The sequence below is a fragment of the Leucoraja erinacea genome, chromosome 25, assembly GCF_028641065.1.
Source record: "Leucoraja erinacea ecotype New England chromosome 25, Leri_hhj_1, whole genome shotgun sequence".
Lineage (NCBI taxonomy): Eukaryota > Metazoa > Chordata > Chondrichthyes > Rajiformes > Rajidae > Leucoraja > Leucoraja erinaceus.
This window is the reverse complement of record NC_073401.1, coordinates 13,670,169-13,688,602: the sequence shown is the minus strand read 5'-3', so window position 1 is coordinate 13,688,602 and position 18,434 is coordinate 13,670,169. Positions and strand designations below refer to the sequence as shown.

General features: G+C 42.0%; 1 protein-coding gene across 1 annotated transcript; it reads left to right on the top strand.

Moving 5' to 3' along the window:
• The first annotated feature begins 1,957 nt into the window (after positions 1-1,957).
• gpn3 (GPN-loop GTPase 3) lies at positions 1,958-16,653 on the top strand. Its single transcript, XM_055655782.1, has 8 exons — positions 1,958-2,133; positions 3,020-3,128; positions 7,205-7,372; positions 9,600-9,724; positions 11,950-12,065; positions 13,499-13,595; positions 13,978-14,106; positions 15,020-16,653. Exons 1-8 carry the CDS (start codon positions 2,086-2,088, stop codon positions 15,086-15,088), a joined length of 861 nt encoding a protein of 286 aa, XP_055511757.1. The 5' UTR covers positions 1,958-2,085; the 3' UTR covers positions 15,089-16,653.
• Positions 16,654-18,434: the final 1,781 nt, after the last annotated feature.

Here is an 18,434-nt window from a genome sequence, read left to right as displayed (position 1 = left end):
ATCTTAATCGGGTTTTTTAAATGAATCAGTGAAGGGTAAGCACGCACCAATACATGTACAATGCTAGTCAATGCCTGTTGTGTTACAACAGTTGTTTATGAACTGCAATGGTAACTTGCAGTGCAAACGCCGTTACTGAATTCTCCAATTTTAGGTAACATTTACAACGCCCCTCTCTCTCTCTCCCCCCTCCTCCTCCTCCTCCTCCCCCCCCCCCCCCCCCCCCTCCTACCTCCTCATACCCCGCCCCCCCCCCCCCCCCCCCCCCAACCCATTCTCTACTCTCTCCCTCATACCCCGCCTTGACCATTTTTTTTTTTTTCTCTACACCCTCTTCCATTGCAATGTATCTACTGTTTCTTGTATATTCTGAAAAAATCTGCTTAAACATCTGATACTGGATTGACAAATCAATTTACATAATTTGCTATCTTATAGATAACTCTATTTTCATTCCATCATTAATGTGCTAAGTAGGACACAGTAATGGAGACACCCCCATTGCAATCAATTGTATTGGTGACTATCTACATTCATCTGAATCTGGATTACAATTTAAGTTAAATGGTTCAATGATCAAACGTCTTTATGTAAACTTCACATTCATCCAATTGAATCCAGAGTTCAATATATGCAGATGACAGATACAAAATGCTGGAGTAACTCAGCGGGCAGCATCTCTGGAGAGAAGGAATGGATGACGTTTTGGGTCACCCATTCCTAAGAAGGATCTTGACCCAAAACGTCACCCATTCCTTGTCTGCAGAGATACTGCGTGTCCCACTGAGTTACTCCAGCATTTTGTGGTCTATCTTTGGTTTAAATCAGCATCTACAATTTTATCCTACACATATGCCGATGATAAATTGATATATTTTACACTCTCTCGGTTGTAAATCATACTTAATAGTTAATACAAGATCAATTAGCAAGTAGATTTTGCCATTGAAAATTTGATTGGCGTGTTAATATGCTCATGAAAGGGATATTGGAAATATTAATTTTATCATATGGATCACAATTAGTGGATTAGTTATTCCCTGTGAAAGGTTATATATAAGGATGAAGCTTCCACCTTTAACCCCAATTGTTCATTGGAATTTAGTTCATAGAAAGACTTTGAATGGAAAATAAATCACTGCTTTCCCGATAATAACTCTGTTTCTTTTGAATAACATACTGAGAACAAATCAGATGTGTCCACTAGAAAAAAATCATGCAAAGTACATCACTAATGTGGTGACAACTCTATTAACCAAATTTAATTTTGTCAATGGAAATGCCTGAGAAAACTGACCAGTGAAGAAGGGTCTCTGCCCGAAACGTTGCCGATCTCCTTCGCTCCATAGATGCTGCTGCACCCGCTGAGTTTCTCCAGCATTTTTGTGTACCTTCGATTTTCCAGCATCTGCAGTTCCTTCTTAAACAAATTCTTAATACTCTTTGGTAGTTTATACTAAAGAAGGTTGTGGAGGTTCAGTTCAAGATGGAGAGCAATAACATTTTAGGTATCAAGAGATGGGGCGATGCTGGTATAAAAGATTAGTCTTGTGGAGGTGATGGAGATAACTCTAACAGTTTCTCACTGCATTACCTAGTGACCATATCTTTGAGACACAGTTAACTACAGATGCTAGGATGTTAAGCAAACCCTTGTCTACTTCCCAACTTCTCTCCTCCATACCCTCACCAATACTTTGTACAATAGTCTCTGTGTATTGTGTGAAAGGCCCGTTGTGCTGCAGTCTGTACATATGATAATTAAACACGTTGGACTCTTACTAAAGGTACACAAAAATGCTGGAGAAACTCAGCGGGTGCAGCAGCATCTATGGAGCGAAGGAAGTAGGTGACGTTTCGGGCCGAAACCCTTCTTCAGCCTCTTACTAAACAGGACTCTTACTAAAGCCATGATGTCGCAGACTGCTGCCACTCGTGTTTGAGGCGCGGAGCGAAATGCGCGATTACGCCGCTGTCACCGCGACCGGGCTTCCGTAGCCGGGCGCCATGGCGACGAGGTGGAGGCCTACCCCTACCTGAAGGCCGCGGAATCCGAAGAGATTCCCCGCCATTAACTGGCCCGGGATGCCTCGATATGCCCAGCTGGTGATGGGGCCCGCCGGCAGTGGCAAGGTACTTGCGGTCTTTGGCAGCAAATGGCGCCGGCGCGCGTTCGCGGAGGGTGGACAACCTCGGCCGAGCCTGAGCCTGAGCCTGGCTGCGTCAGCCGTCCTCATGGCTTCGTTAAACTCCTATAAACTCCACCAAATAAATCTATTGCACCGTTTTCAGTCATTCTGCAGTGGTCTTGATGATGTTTGCGATGTCAAGATTGCCTCGAGACTAAAGAGCATTCGTGTAACATGGAATAATTAAAATCCTTTGGTCCCTGATTCAACTCTTCAGCAACGCGTTTCAGATTAAACAACTGCATTACGACACTTATTTTAAATTTTCTTATGTTGTTAAACCCTTTCAATATGCCAGGAATCAGAAGATAAATCTTCTATTCCGATCCTTTACAATTAAAAACAAACTGCTCACTTTCTTCTCAAAACGACATTTATAGCTTCTGTAACAGGATACTTAAAACTATCCCATACCTCTCATTGTATTCTTATTCCACTTTATAGATCTTTGGTAACACTCATAAGCCATCAGGCTAATGAACACTACAAAGACCAACTAAATTCCAAACTAGAAACTGTCTTGGTTGCATAAGATGCTTCAAGCTTTGTTCTGTTTTGAACTAATACTATTTTAAATTTATTGAATTAATTATGTTTGCTTTAGGAATATGAATACTTTATTGTCACATGTGACTAGGCGCAGTGAGATTCTTTGCTTGCATACACAATGTATGCAGCCACCTCCGACGCTGACAAAGTTGACCCTCTACAATATTGCAAATTTTGAATCATAATCCATTATAGGTGCAGAGATGTAGGAAAATGTTAATGTTCTTTAATTTGTATATTTAACCGTGTGGTCCATACTGTATAATCTTCTTTCATTCCAGAGCACTTACTGTTCTACCATACAGCAGCAATGTGAGGTGTTGAATCGGTCTGTGCAGGTTGTGAACCTTGACCCTGCTGCCGAATACTTTGACTATTCTGTTTTGGCAGGCAAGTTGGCTTATGATATTTGCAAATTATCTTTAAAATGTTGATAAAAAAAATGATACATACATTAGATTTATAAACATACTTTTGAAGTATGTTAATATCTCGTGCAAACAAAATGATGTACCCATATTTCCCGGCAATGAAGGTGCTATTTTTTACCCAAAAATAAGGCACGAAAATTTGCCTGCGTCTTGGAGGCTGAAGGTTAGGTTGTTAGCCAAGAAAGATAGACTTCGCTATCCCTCAGTACAGCAACATCAAGAACGACGTTGCTGTACTGAGGGATATCCAAGTGTATCCCTCATCGCTGGCAGCTGATGGGAAGCGGCTGTAAAAGGACAGCACCATGGGGGGGGGGGGGGGGGGGGGGAGGAAGAGTTCCTTTCACAGTGTGTGGGGAGTCTGGCCTGGGTCAGCACGGCCTGGGCCGCTCAAATTGGCTGGGCCGCCAGGGGTAAAGTTGCGGGGTTGGCAGGAGCGTTGAGAAGGACGGGGTCGGGGATCATGCCAGCAACTCACTCACTCACTCACTCACTCACTCACTCACTCACTCACTCACTGCTGCTGCCATGGCCCTCTCCCCCTCTTTTTCCCATAATTCAATTCAACTTTAATGTCATCGCACAAATACAAGTATGAGTACAACGAAATGCAGTTTTGCATCAGTCCGTAGTAGTTGTGCATAAAGAAATAAAAAAAATAGAAAGAGAGAAGGTACAGAATCATCAAAAAATACAGAATAATTAAACAATGGGGACGGAGGGACCGGAGAAATCTATCGGCAGGACTCCGAGTTCAGCAATGTGATTATATTGTTGTAGAAGCTGTTCCTCATCCTACTAGTACGTGACCTGAGGCTCCTGTACCGTCTCCCTGATGGGAGGAGGGCAAATAGTCCATGGTTGGGGTGTGAGAGGTTTGATGATCTTCCCAGCCCGTCTCAGACACCGTTTTCGGTGGAGGGCATCCATGGCAGGGAGCGGGGCACCGATGATGTGCTGCGCGGTTTTCACCACCCATTGTCGTGCCTTCCTGTCCGCAGCAGTGCAGCTGCTGTACCATACCGTGAAGCAGGTGGTCAGGATACTCTCTATGGTACAGCGGTAAAAGTTGGTCAGGATCCGGGGGGACAGGTGGTCTTTCTTGATCCTCCTCAGGAAGTAAAGGCGCTGCTGTGCCTTTTTGATCAGCTTGGAGGTGTTGGGGGACCAGGACAAATCCTCCGAGATATGTACTCTGAGGAATTTATAGCTGGAGACGCGCTCCACCTCAGTCCCGTTCATATGGATGGGGGTATGACTGCCTCCTCTGGTCTGCCTGAAGTCAACAATAATCTCCTTCGTCTTCTTGGAGTTGAGGACGAGGTTATTGTTGGCACACCAGGCTGTCAGGTGCTGGATCTCCTCCCTGTAGGCTGACTCATCGTTGTCGCTGAACAGTCCTACTACCTAATATAGGGGAAGTAAGAACTAGAGTGCATAGGTTTAAGGAAAGAGGGAAAATATATATTAGGAGCCTGAAGAGGGTGATGGGTATGTGTAATGAGTTGGAGGAAATAGTTGGCAGATATAGTAATAATATTAAAATGACATTTGGACATGTACATGGATAGCAAAGGTTTAGAGCGATAAGGGCCAAACGTGGGCAAATGGGGCTAGCTTAGATGAGGCACCTTGCTCGTCATGGATGAGTTAGGTCGAAGGCTCAGTTTCCCTGCTGTAGAACTCTATGATTCTAGACTTCCTTTTCTGTTGATTTACTGGCAAGTCTAAGACTGATGATTTTCTTTAATATTTTGTCTTTGTAATTTATTTTTAATATCCTTCAGTGTTGAAGACATATGAGCAAATTCCTCAATTTTATCATTCTCCTTTGTGAAACATCTTTAATTTGGGATTTTAATTAAATGTAATTTTATTTTCACATTTCATATTCCTTTACAGTAAGCAAAAAGACCATTTGACCAATTGGGGGCAATGCCAGCTCTCAAATCAACCCCATTCGCTGTAATCTATTCTTTATCCCATGCCCATTAACTTTCCCTTCACCGATATGGGAGGTAATTTGCAGTAGCAAAATAACAATCTGTCTGTGTGATTTTCCCCTGGGTATGCCAGCTTCCTCCAACATCCCAGAGAAGTGCTGGCATACCCAGAGGAAAACCACACAGACAGGGAGAATCTGTGCGTTTGCACAGCCAACACCTGATGCCAAGTTTGAGCCTGATCTCCAGAACTGTGAGGCAGCAGCACTACATGTTCTGTCACTGTGATGCCGGTACTTATGTTTTAGTTAAATACAATAAGGCTGTTAATAAATCCATTAAAATATAATTCGCTGATTATGAGCTGAAGAAACTCATTGAAGTCGGGAGAATAGGAGTGTTGTTTCTGGCCCTGTAGTTAGCATAGAACAGTACGGCACAGGAACAGGCTCTTTGTCCCACTAGGTTTGCGCCATACATGGTGCGAAGTTCAACTAATAATAAATGATCCATATCCCTCCATTTCCTGATTATGCATGTGGTCCAGAGTCTAGTTAGTAATATCCTAATAAGTTTACAGTCTGTTCTTTGGAGCAAGAAAATGCCTGCAGGCTAAATTGTCATTGTACTCCTCCCCATACTGTACCTTTTTACATACACTGGGACATAAGTTCCAAGACACCTTGTACACAGTTGTTATTATTCTCACAAAGACTTGCTAGATAACCGAGTGGGAATTGGAACGGGGTACACTGAAAAATTGGCAGCTCTTCATAAGCTTAATTCCGATTTTATGATATATTTACGTGGTTTTGCAAAAGAAAGTGAACATTTAGTTGTCACAATTCTCACTTTTAAATATTTTGATGCAATGTCCAGTTTTAAAATGGATATAAATTTGGAATTACAGAGCAAGTTAAGCTTTCTTGTGTTAATTGATCAAGATAAGGGACTTCTGCAAAGATTTTGTTTGTGGATTTTAGCTCTGCATTCAACACTATTGTGCCAGAGCTACTACTACTCTCCAAACTCTACCAGTTGACTGCCTGAACCCCTCTTGTGAGTGGATCACCAACTTCATGACAAACAGGAAGCAGCATGAGAGGCTGGGAAAGCACATCTCAGACCCGCTGACCCTCAGCATAGAAACACCGCAGGGCTGTGTACTCTCCCCTCTCCTTTACTCTCTCTACACCAATGACTGCACCTCCGCAGACTCCTCTGTCAAGCTTCTCAAGTTTGCGGACCTCACAACCCTAATTGGGCTGATCCAGGATGGGATGGAATCTACCTACAGACAGGAAGTGACACAGCTGGTGTCCTGGTGCCATCGCAACAACCTGGAGCTCAATGCTCTTAAGACGGTGGGATTGATTGTAGATTTTAGGAGAGCTCCCTCTCCCCTCCCCCCACTCACCATCAACAACACTACAGTCACATTTGAGGAGTCATTTAAGTTCCTTGGAACCATCATCTCCACTAACCTTAAATGGGAGGCCACCATCGACTACATAGCCAGAAAGGCCCAACAGAGGATGTACTTCCTGCGGCAGTTGAGGAAACACAATCTGCCGCAGGCAATGATAGTCCAGTTTTATACTGCCATCATAGTGTCGGTCCTCACCTTCTCCAGCATGGTCTGGTTTGGCTCAGCCACCAAACATGATATACGGAGGCTGCAGCGCATTGTTCGATCAGCCGAGAAGGTTGCTGGCTGCAACCTTCCCCCCCCCCCATCAACGAACTGTACATTGCAAGGGCCAGGAAGCGAGCGGGCAAGATCATCTCTGACCCCTCTCACCCTGGCCACAAACTCTTTGAAGCACTTATCTCTGGAAGGCGACTCCGGACTGTCAAAGCCGCCACAGGCAGACATAAACAGCTTTTTTTCCACAAGCAGTAGCGCTACTCAACAGCCAGAGATCTGTAGCCTCCTTTTGCTCTGGTATTTTATTTCATTCTCCACATGTTTAAATTATAATGTTTTATTTTTAATTGTCTACTGTATGTTATGTTGTTACTTGCGAGCAAAGCATCAAGGCAAATTCCTTGTATGTATGCACACTTGGCTAATAAAATGTGTTCACTTCAGATATCCGGGAGCTCATCCAAGTAGACGATGTGATGGAAGATGACTCATTGAGATTTGGTCCAAATGGTGGGCTCATTTACTGCATGGAATACTTTGCCAACAACTTTGATTGGTTGGCAGATTGCCTTGGGCACATGGAGGATGATTATATACTCTTTGATTGTCCAGGTACGTACTGATCTATATTTATTTCCTCTACTGCTCTGGGTATCTTTGCTCTGGGTATCTTTGTTGGCAGTTCTGTGGGTTGTCAGGTAACAAGTGAGAATTTGCAAACCACCGCAGATGGAGTTTGATGGTGACGGTAAGTGGGTTCTTTTAGGATTGGGTTTATTATTGTCACTTGTCACTGAGGTACAGTGAAAAGCTTTGTTTTCCATGTTATCCAAACAGACCAGATGTACCATCAGTTTAAGCTCGATAGAGCAAAGGGGAAGACACAGAGTGCAGAATATAGTTCTCAGCATTTTAGCATAGCAGTTCCAAAGACATAATCCAATGTCCACAATGAGGTTATTGGACAGTACCCTAGTTTATGGAAGGACCATTTCGGTGCTTTGGCACAAATTGACCATGCCAACCTAGATACCTGATCTCAACTATTCCCTTTGCCCCGTTTGGCCTACATCCCATGGTCTGATAATTCCCAAAAGAGGATGTTGCATATCTTCCAGGAGGCTTTGAACTATGATCTTCCTCCGAGAACATAGAAAAGTACAGCACAGAAGGCTGAAGAAGGGTCTCAACCCGAAACGTCACCCTTCTCTCCAGAGATGCTGCCTGTCCCGCTGAGCTACTCCAGCTTTTTGTGTCTATCCGGTTTAAATCAGCATCTGCAGTTCCTTCTTACACAGAAACAGGCCCTTTGGACCACAATATCTGTGTCGAATGTGATGCTAAAATACCCTAATCTCATCTGCCTGCGCATGATCCATATGCATGTGCTTATCTAAAAGCTTCTAAATGCCACTGGCAGCTTATTCCAGGCACTCACCAGTTATAGAATCATAGAGTGATATGGGAGAAACCAGAGGTTCTTCGTACCTCTGGTGAATCTCTGAAAGACTTGTCTCATTAGTCCCATTTCTCTCCCATTACCCAATAGCTGTTCAATTTTTCATCCTTCAATTTCTCATCTATCAACACCTTTACAAGAAAAATATTCTAAATTTTAGCAATTCTGTGTAATAGGAAACCATTATGTGACAGTAGCAGAATTAGGCCATTAGGCCCATCAAGTCTACTCCGCCATTTAATCATGGCTGTTCTATCTCTCCCTCCTAACCCCATTCTCCTGCCTTTTCCCCTATAACCGCTGACACCCGTACTAATCAAGAATCTATGGAGACACTAGGAACTGCAGATGCTGGAATCTTGAGCAAAATACAAAGTGCTGGAGTAGCTCAGTGGAGCTTGAAGTGGGTCCTGACCTGAAATGTCATCTGTCCATACTCTCCACCGATGCTGCCTGACCCGCTTAGTTACTCCAGCACTTTGTGTTTTGCTCATTTCTGGTTTGGCTCTTTTGCCAATTACTTTAAATCTGAGACCTCTGGTTATACAATCATTTTTATTTAAAATGCTATTAGGTTCATGTAACATTAGCTTCCCCTGCAGCAAAATCTTTTTTTGTTAATCATTCATTCATTCATTCATTAACAAGGCCACAATGTATTTCCCATCTTGAATTCTGCTTAAAATGGTGGTCATCTTAAATTAATGCTGTGTTTGATGAAGGTACTGCATTCAAAGACCTTAACCCAATGACATATACTATTTAAAAATATATATAAATTAGTTAAAGCAATGATAATTGAATGTATTGAGTTAAGCCCCAAAACCCTTATTATTATTTGGCAAATTCTGAAGCTAACGTACTCTTTAGTATGAATGTAGATCAGGAACCGCAGATGCTCAATCAAAGGAAAAAGGTGTTGAGAAACTCAGCAGGTCCTGACTGATCTCTCATTCAAATCCATAGGTGAGTTTTTTTCCCTTCTACAGTTGATTATAAAGGTATGGGGATAGGATCTAATGATGTCTAGTAGCCCCAAAACCTTTATTTATTTGGCGAATTCCTGCATGATAGTATTCACCACAGCACCATCTGGTGAGTTTTGATTTGATCTCTTCAACATCCATATTAGGCATTTCTTACATGCAGAGGTATTTTTGGATAGGATCTAGTGATCTGTACAACCAAGCATCCTGCATGATCCTTTTACCACAGCACCATCTGGTGATTTTGATTTGGGGTTTAAGTAGGCATTTCTTATGGGAGAGTTGTATTTCCGGATTCGCTTCCTATCAGAGCCTTTTATTTTAATTGTAATGTTCTAACTATTGGATCTAAAAATGCATTGTATCTTAATGTGTTTTTATCAATTATTTATAGGACAGATTGAGCTATATACTCACCTGCCAATAATGAAACAGCTTGTGGACCAGTTACAGCAGTGGGAGTTTCGTGTTTGTGGGGTATTTCTAGTTGATTCTCAGTTTATGGTGGAGTCGTTTAAGGTAATGAACACCATTCAATAATTGAAGATGTTGTTGTATCTTATTATTGTTTAACTTGAGTTATTATATCTAATAGATTGACATGCAAAAGGAGAACGTGTAATCTACTTTTCCCCCAATTATATTTTCAATTTTTTTAGCATTGGTTTAATCTTTGACTTATTGCAGAACAAATCCAGACAACCGGCAGTATAGTACACATTCTTCTATGTAGGGTTAGATTCTGAGTACCAGCTGCCTATTCGATTACTGGAGCCACAGTAGTAGGTTTGCGTCTGATACAGTTCCTTTCTAATTAATTGGGATGGACTTTTTAAGAGATTAGATAGCAGAGTTTGTTCCCCCCCCCCCCCATTTTAAATTAATAACACCTGGGTCATCTGTTACTAACTCCATCTGAGACGGGTGAAATCAACATGTCAGAAATAGAATGTAGGATCTATATTACACATTTAACCCAAACATTTTCCACCAGCATTCTTTTTGATAGATTGGACTGAAACAATAGACAATAGGTACAGGAGTAAGCCATTCGGCCCTTAGAGCCAGCACTGCCATTCAATGTGATCATGGCTGATCATCCCCAATCAGCACCCGTTCCTGCCTTCTCCCCATATCCCCTGATTCTGCTATTTTTAAGAGCCCTATCTAGCTCTCTCTTGAAAGCATCCATAGAACCTGCCTCCACTGCCCTCTGAGGCAGAGAATTTCACAGACTCACCACTCTCCGAGAAAAAGTGTTTCCTCGTCTCCGTTCTAAATGGCTTAATCCTTATTCTTAAACTGTGGCATCTGGTTTTGGACTCCCCCAACATCAGGAATATGTTTCATGCCTCTTGCGTGTCCAAGCCCTTAACAATCTTACATGTTTCAATGAGATTCCCTCTCATCCTTCTAAACTCCAGAGTGTACAAGCCCAGCTGCTCCATTCTCTCAGTATATGACAGTCCCGCCATCCCAGGAATTGACCTTGTAAACCGACGCTGCACTCCCTCAATAGCAAGAATGTCCTTCCTTAAATTAGGGGACCGAAATTGCACACAATACCCCAGGTGTGGTCTCACTAGGGCTTTGTACAACTGCAGAAGGACCTCTTTGCTCCTGTATTCGATTCCTCTTGTTATAAAGGCCAACATTCCATTCGCATACTTCACTGCCTGCTGTCCCTGCATGCTTACTTTCATAGACTGATGTACAAGGACCCACAGATCCCATTGTACTTCGCCTATTCCCAACTTGACGCCATTTAGATAGTAATCAGCCTTCCTGTTTTTGCTACCAAAGTGGCTAACCTCACATTTATCTGCATTAAACTTCGTCTGCCATGCATCTGCCCACTCCCCCAACCTGTCCAAGTCACCCTGCATTCTCATAGCATCCTCCTCACAGTTCACACTGCCACCCAGCTTTGTGTCATCTGCAAATTTGCTAATGTTACTTTGAATCCCTTCATCCAAATCATTGATGTATATTGTAAATAGCTGTGATCCCAGCACCGAACCTTGCGGTACCCCACTAGTCACTGCCTGCCATTCTGAAAGAGACCCGTTAATCCCTACTCTTTGTTTCCTGTCTGCCAACCACTTCTCTATCTATGTCAGCACTCTACCCCCAATACCATGTGCCCTCATTTTGCCCACTAATCCCCTATGTGGGACCTTATCAAATGCTTTCTGAAAGTCCAGGTACACTACATCCACTGGCTCTCCCTTGTCCATTTTCCTAGTTGCATCTTCAAAAAATTCAAGAAGATCAGTCAAGCATGATTTCCCCTTCGTAAATCCATGCTGACTCGGACCGATCCTTTTACTGCTATCCAAATGTTCGGTTATCTTATCTTTTATAACGGGTCTTTCAGTCCGCCGAGTCCACTCCAACCATCGATCACCCGTTCATACTAGTTCTATGTTATTGCACTTTCTCATTCACTCCCTACACATTAGGGACAATTTACAGAGACCAATTAACCTACAAACCCATATGAATTTGGGATGTAGGAGAAATCCGGAGGAAACCCATGCAGTCACAGGGGGAAGGAGCAAACTCCACAGACAGCAACCAAGGTTCGAACCCAGATATCTCTGGCGCTGTGAGGCAGCGACTCTACCAGCTGCCTCACTGTGCCAATCTTAAATTATGCATGATTTCTCTTAATTGTACGTGCATGGCATAATTCTGTTTCTTTCTGCAAAACATGCAGATATGTAACGCTACAATTTTCTTAGTTTGTATCAGGTGTAATGGCAGCCCTCAGTGCTATGGTGTCTCTGGAAATTCCGCAGGTCAACATCATGACAAAAATGGATTTACTTAACAAGAAAGCAAAAAAAGAAATTGAAAGGTAAGCGAAAATGTATTTTGTGACTAATTATTATATTGGCAAATACACGTGGTATTGACAAATAAAGTGGTGCACGGTTTCGGAGAGGAATTTTGTTTACCAGCCTTTACATTTTTGAATAGCAAATTGCAGATGATAATTACTTTTAGAATGAAGATGATATAAAATGATGGAGTAACAGCGAGACAGGTGGCATATCTGGAGAGAAGGAATGGGTGACGTTTCGGGTCGAGACCCCTCTTCAGACTGAGAGTCTAGGGGAGAGGGAAATTAGATATGGAAGGGTATAAAGAGAATGTATTTGTGAAAAGGACAGTTCAAAGCAGACGATGATCAAGGAAATGTAGAATAATTGTTGGCTGAGGGGAAGGTGACAACAAGGCACACAAAATTAATCAGGAGGACAGTAAAACTAGTTGGAGCACTAGGGTGGGGGAGTGACAGTGAGAGGGAAACCAAGGGCTACTTCAAGTTAGAGAAATCAATATTCATACCGCTGGGTTGTAAACATTCCAAACAAAATATGAGGTGTTGTTCCTCCAATTTGTGTTTGGCCTCACTTTGACAGTGCAGGAGACCTAGAACATAAAGGTCAGTATGGGAATGGAATGGTGAGTTAATGTGTTTAGCAATTGGCCGATTTGTGTAGGCCCAAGTGGACTGAGCAAATGTGTTCAGCAAAACGATCGTCCAGTCTATGCTTGGTTTCGTCGATATACAAGATTCCACTCCGGAACAGCGCATACAGTAGATGAGGTTGGAGGAGGTGCAAGTGAATCTGTGCCTCGCCTGAAAGAACTGTTGGGGTCCTTGGATGGAGACGCTGCAGGAGGTGTAGGGACAGATGTTGCATCTCCTGCCGTGGCAGGGGAAAAGTACGTAACTACGGAGGAGGTGGTTTGGGCGGGAAGGGATAAGTTAACCAGGGAGCTGCAGCGGGAACGGTCTATGTGGGAAACGGTAAGGGGAGGGGATAGGAAGATGTGGAGATGGTGAAAGTGTTGGAGTGAAAGTTGAGGACTAGGGGCACTCTGTCCTTGTTGCGACTGGGGGGAGGTGGAACAAGAGTGAGCTGCGGGATACCGAGGAGACCCGTGTGAGAGCCTTATCTATGAGGAAAGGGGGAACCCCCATTCCCTAAAGACTGGTATGGAATACCTCATCTTGGGCGCAGATGCGGCATAGACAGAGGAATTGGGAGTAGAGGATAGAGTCTTTGCAAAAGGCAAGGTGAGAAGTGTAGCCTAGATAGCTCTGGGAGTCAGTACGTTTATAATGGACATCAGTCGATAGTCTATTGATATCTCCTTGATCTCATCGTCATTTGAAAATCTACTTTGCAAAATTGTTGTATTTCATAATCGGTGTCTACATTTACAGAATTTGTTCTGTGGCAATATCAATAATATTTCCATCTAATTATTTTCATTAAGATATTTAGACCCCGATATGTATTCACTGATGCAAGACTCCTCTGATATTTGGAAAAGCAAGAAATTTAAGAAATTAACCAAAGCAATTTGTGGATTGGTAAGTGTCATTTGCTGAAATCAAAGAAACTAAATTGTAATTAGCTGAATATAAACCAGCGATCCTACACTATCCTACACACTAGGGACAATTTACAATCTTTTCAAAGCCAATGAACCTACAAATCTGTACGTCTTGGAAGTGTGGGAGGAATCCGGGGAAAACCCACGCAGTCATGAGTAGAACATACAAACTCCATACAGACAGCACCCGTAGTCAGGATTGGTGCTGGGTCTCTGGCGCTGTAATGCAGCAACTCTACTGCTGCGTCACTGTGCCGCCCCATCTCCGGTAAAATTTTGGGGATCCAGAATTTGCTAAGCTATTTGTTGGGTTTGCCATCGGGAAGATTTTTTGGGATGATCCTTAACTGTCTTTTTAGGTTGATGACTACAGCATGGTTCGTTTTTTGCCATTTGACCGTTCCGATGATGAAAGTATTTCCATCACTCTTCAGCATATTGACTTTTCCATTCAGTATGGAGAGGACTTTGAAGTCAAAGAACCAAAGGTGAGTGTGGAAAGTTATTCATGTATAGGATTTTATTTCAGTGATACTATTCTTCCCCTTTCAGCCAATCATCTTCACCCCCATGGACTGGTATTCCGTGATGGGTCAGCACGTGATGCAATTGATGTAATCAATTGTTGCATTACCTTGCATCTCTCATTTATTAAAAAAAACCTGCCTTTCCAACCTCGACACAGGTTGAATCAGAACGAGCTGCCAGAAGTAGTAATTGAGGCAGGTTATAACAACATTTAAAGGACAGGTACATGGATGGGAAAGGGTTAGAGGGATTGGGACTAGCTTGGATGGGGCATCTTGGTCGGCATGGATGAATTGGGCCAATTTGCCTGTTTCTGTGTTGTATGACTAGACATTAAAAGCACATCAACAGGTGTGCAAACAAGTGACATTAAAAGCACATCAACGTTTAAGCAACATTTAGACTGCCATACAAACAGGCAGGGAATGGAGAGAGACCATATGTAGGCAAATTTGCAGTTTATATTGGCATCATGGTCGACACAGATGTCATGGGCCGAAGAGCCCATTCCTCTACTATATTGTTCTATGTTTTACTTTGATCAGTTATCCAAGGGTTTCTGATGCCCATGAAATCCAAGACGACATTTCTCCAGGAGAGCAGGGAGAATAACTAATTGATTTACAAATGCTGATGCTGTGAAAGTGGGATGTTGAGACCAATAAATTAATACCTTTATTTAAAGCGTGATCTTTACTTTGTTTCCCATAGATTATCTTAAAAACGAAAAAATTAGTATCAAAAATCCTATGCTAACATGTAGATAATAGTAAAACACTGTATATTTCAGATACAAAACATTGCATTGAAAGACCTGAGGATTTTCAGCATTTACTTGCATCATGAAGTTTACTAATGAATTCTTCATTGCAGGAGCAAGAAGAGGATCCTGATGCTCCAAGCATGAGCGATCAATTTTTCCAAGGTGCAAGTGCTGACTGAACTCCTGGATGTGATCGAGTACTTGGACCCAGTTAAACATTCGATTTGGAAACCATTAACACTGTGCCTTACCAGGCAATTTAAGACCTTGTTTAGGAACTTGGCTTATTTGCACTGTTGTGTGAAGATGAATCAGATCCTTCAATAGGTATATGAAAGTGATGACTATTTTTGAAGTTGCTTGGATTAATTATGTGCTGGCAAGTTACCAACTGCTGAAGAGGTCTTCTGTTTGATGCCAATAACATTTCAGTGCTGTTTGGAATGACCACTGGCAAACCAATTTTATTTAAACTATAAAATATCAGGATCGTAAAAGGTTGTTTGCTGGAAATTGTTGCAAAGATTTAAGTATATTTTCCCCATTTATTTACTGCAAACTTTGCAGGCACCTTATGAATGTTGTTTATGATAGTTTACAAAGTGAGACATGACTGGAATTGTAAAATTAGCAGCAATGGTTTTTATCTTGGTAAATCTCATATTTGGATACACCAGAATGCTTTCTACTTAAGACAGTTTTAATCGTGTGGTTAGCAGAGATCAGTAGAATCTATCATGTTCTGTCTTACGCATAGTACCCTTTGTACTTCCATAGCACAAGATGTGTGTGTGTGTGTGTGTGTAAATATATATATTTACACACACACATGTCAAAATAATTCTAATCCCAGGAAGATTATTTATAAAATGTTAATATAAAGTTGAAATAACATCGAATGCCTTCTAGTTCCAATTTAACATTTCTTATAAAGGCAGACTTTAAACAGATTACTTGGGAATGTGGAACAAAGGTAAAAAAAAATAGAATTAAGGTACAGGTAATTCTTAACCTCAGTAAATGGAGCATAAAGTTGATTTCCTCCTGTTACAACATTACTGGCTACATTCACAGCTTAACTGGAAATCAAACTTATTTCTTCATTTGTATTTCATGGAAAAAAAGTCCCCAATTCATATTTTATTTCTGTTCAAATGTTGTTGTCATACTCACTAGCGCCTGATTTTATAGTAAAAGTCTAAAGTGAAATTATTTTGTTTCATCGATAAAATTGAGATATTAATGCACATAAACCATACTTTTGTAACAGCTGAAGATATTTTGCAATTATAATTTTACAGTAATTACAGATGTCGTGGATCATTTATTTGTAAACTCTTCAATCAATTTTCTTAAATTCCTGGCTTGTCTAAAATGTCTTGTTTGAAGGAAGTGTCCCGAAGCACCTTTGCTGGAAGATGTAGATTTTGATGTTGGCAAAATATGAATTGATAAAATAGTTCTTGAATTAGGTTGCTCAAAGGATTGAACTGAAAACGGAAAAGTGTTCTCTATGTCTGTTTAGTCAATCAACCAACCATGTTTTATCAATACATGTTCTTGGGTATGGTTAATTGTGAAGATTGTGTGCACACTCAAAATGAATGTGAGTCTGGAGGATGAGTTTGAATGCTAACAAAAAGGGTAAGCTCAAACCAAATCCATGTTACTCTCCCCCATCACCAAGGACAAAATCTAATGTTTTGTTTAATTGTTTTGTAATAAAGGAAGCCGATTTGAGTCACAGGATATTTTGTACTTAATGTTGATACACCTGGCATAGGGTGGTGCAGCGGGTAGAGCTGCTGCCTTATAGCACCAGAGACGCATGTTCTCCCTGTGATCGGTAGGTTTCCTCTCACATCCCAAAGATGTACAGGTTGGTGGATTAATTAGTTTCAGTAGCTTGTCCATGTTGTGTAGTGAGTGGCTGAGAAAGCAAGACAAGCAAATAGTACTATGTAGATGGGGCAGACACAAAATGCTGGAGTAACTCAGGACAGGCAGCATTCTGAAGAAGGGTCTTGATCCGAAACGACACCCATTCCTTCTCTCCAGAGATGCTGTCTGACTCGCTGAGTTACTCTGCACTTTGGTATTATCCAGCATATGCAGTTCTGTTTCCACTTAATTGGCCTGTTGGCTCCAGACATGCAAGCTATCAATGGGCTGCAGGGCACATGGGAGCTACCAGTTTGTTCCAAATGCAATAGGGTGATTTCACCAAAGGTCAAATGAGCGTAGATCCCCCCTCACGTGACCGAAAATTTTAACTGGAGGACATATGTCAGATCGGTACATGTTAGTGAATGGGGAAACGCGCACTTTCCCACCCGTTAAAAACATGGAAAACGGCCGATTTTTGAGCTGAAATTTTCTGTGCTAGTCGGGCGAACCGTGAAGCACATCGACCTAAATTTTCAGGCAAAAAAAAAGATAGAAAGTAAGGTAATTACAAGAGGGAACTGAAGGTAGAAAGCAGCGGAAGTGAACAGCTGACATTTGCCGTGGAGATTTTAAGATCCAAAATATCGGGAATTATCGCGTTTGCTCGCTGAATTTCATCAAATGTAAGGCATTATTAACTTACTTTTGATGAAATTCAGCGAGCAAACGCGTTGGTGAAATCACCCTATTAACCACTACACGAATGCATGGGGGGCTGATAAGCCTTTGAACACGGGTGGATAACTTGTGCAGATATTTGGACGCATTGTGCACAGTAGGAGAGGAGTTCTCCGCGCACCACGCTGCAATGATCACAATGCAGGCGGAAGGCACAAGGAATTGCAGTCTGAAGAAGCGTCCCGACCCATAACATCACCTATCCATGTTCCCCGACCCACTCAGTTACTGCTAGTGTCACAATCAAAGATCTTATAGCGGAGCAAGATAGGCTACTCCTGCTAAATGCAATGGACTGACGTGTAGTACGCTATGGAGAGGATCATGGGCATTTTCCACGCCCATTTTAGCAACCTGAGCCTACCTAACCCGACCCGACTCGCACTGTAATCAATGCTGCGGGGCAACAGTTTGTGTGGGTCAGATTCATAAATCTGTCAGTTCAAACATCTTGTCAAGAATAAAATTTGATTCTGGTAATTGTCTGTTTTAATGTTTTTTAAATCATTTCTTTTTAAATGGCTCACAAGCCGTGTTTGAGTTGATTTTGTAGTAACCGGAACCGACCCGGCTCGCAGGGTGATTGACAGGGGGGACTTTTTGTGCGTGATTATAGGGTTAGATTCATAATTCTGTTAGTTCATAATTCTGTTGATTCTTGTTAAGGAATAAAATGTTTATAAACACACATACATGAAAATTATATAAATGTATATAACACACACAATTATATTTATTCTAAACCAATAATGAACTTTATTTCAGACTAGACAAGGGACATTAAATAAGAAACATTGTAAATAAGAAACATTGTCTTGGGGCACTCTCTCTCCCCGCTGCCCCGGGCCCCGCACTCTCTCCCCCCACTGCCCCGGGCCCCGCACTCTCTCTCTCCCCACT

Bases quoted from the DNA above. Each gene is read 5' to 3' on its own strand.
- gpn3 (XM_055655782.1), top strand. From the start codon at position 2,086: ATGCCTCGATATGCCCAGCTGGTGATGGGGCCCGCCGGCAGTGGCAAG. The intron at 2,134-3,019 runs GTACTTGCGGTC...CTTTCATTCCAG, and splicing joins GGCCCGCCGGCAGTGGCAAG to AGCACTTACTGTTCTACCAT. The intron at 14,107-15,019 runs GTGAGTGTGGAA...TCTTCATTGCAG, and splicing joins TTGAAGTCAAAGAACCAAAG to GAGCAAGAAGAGGATCCTGA.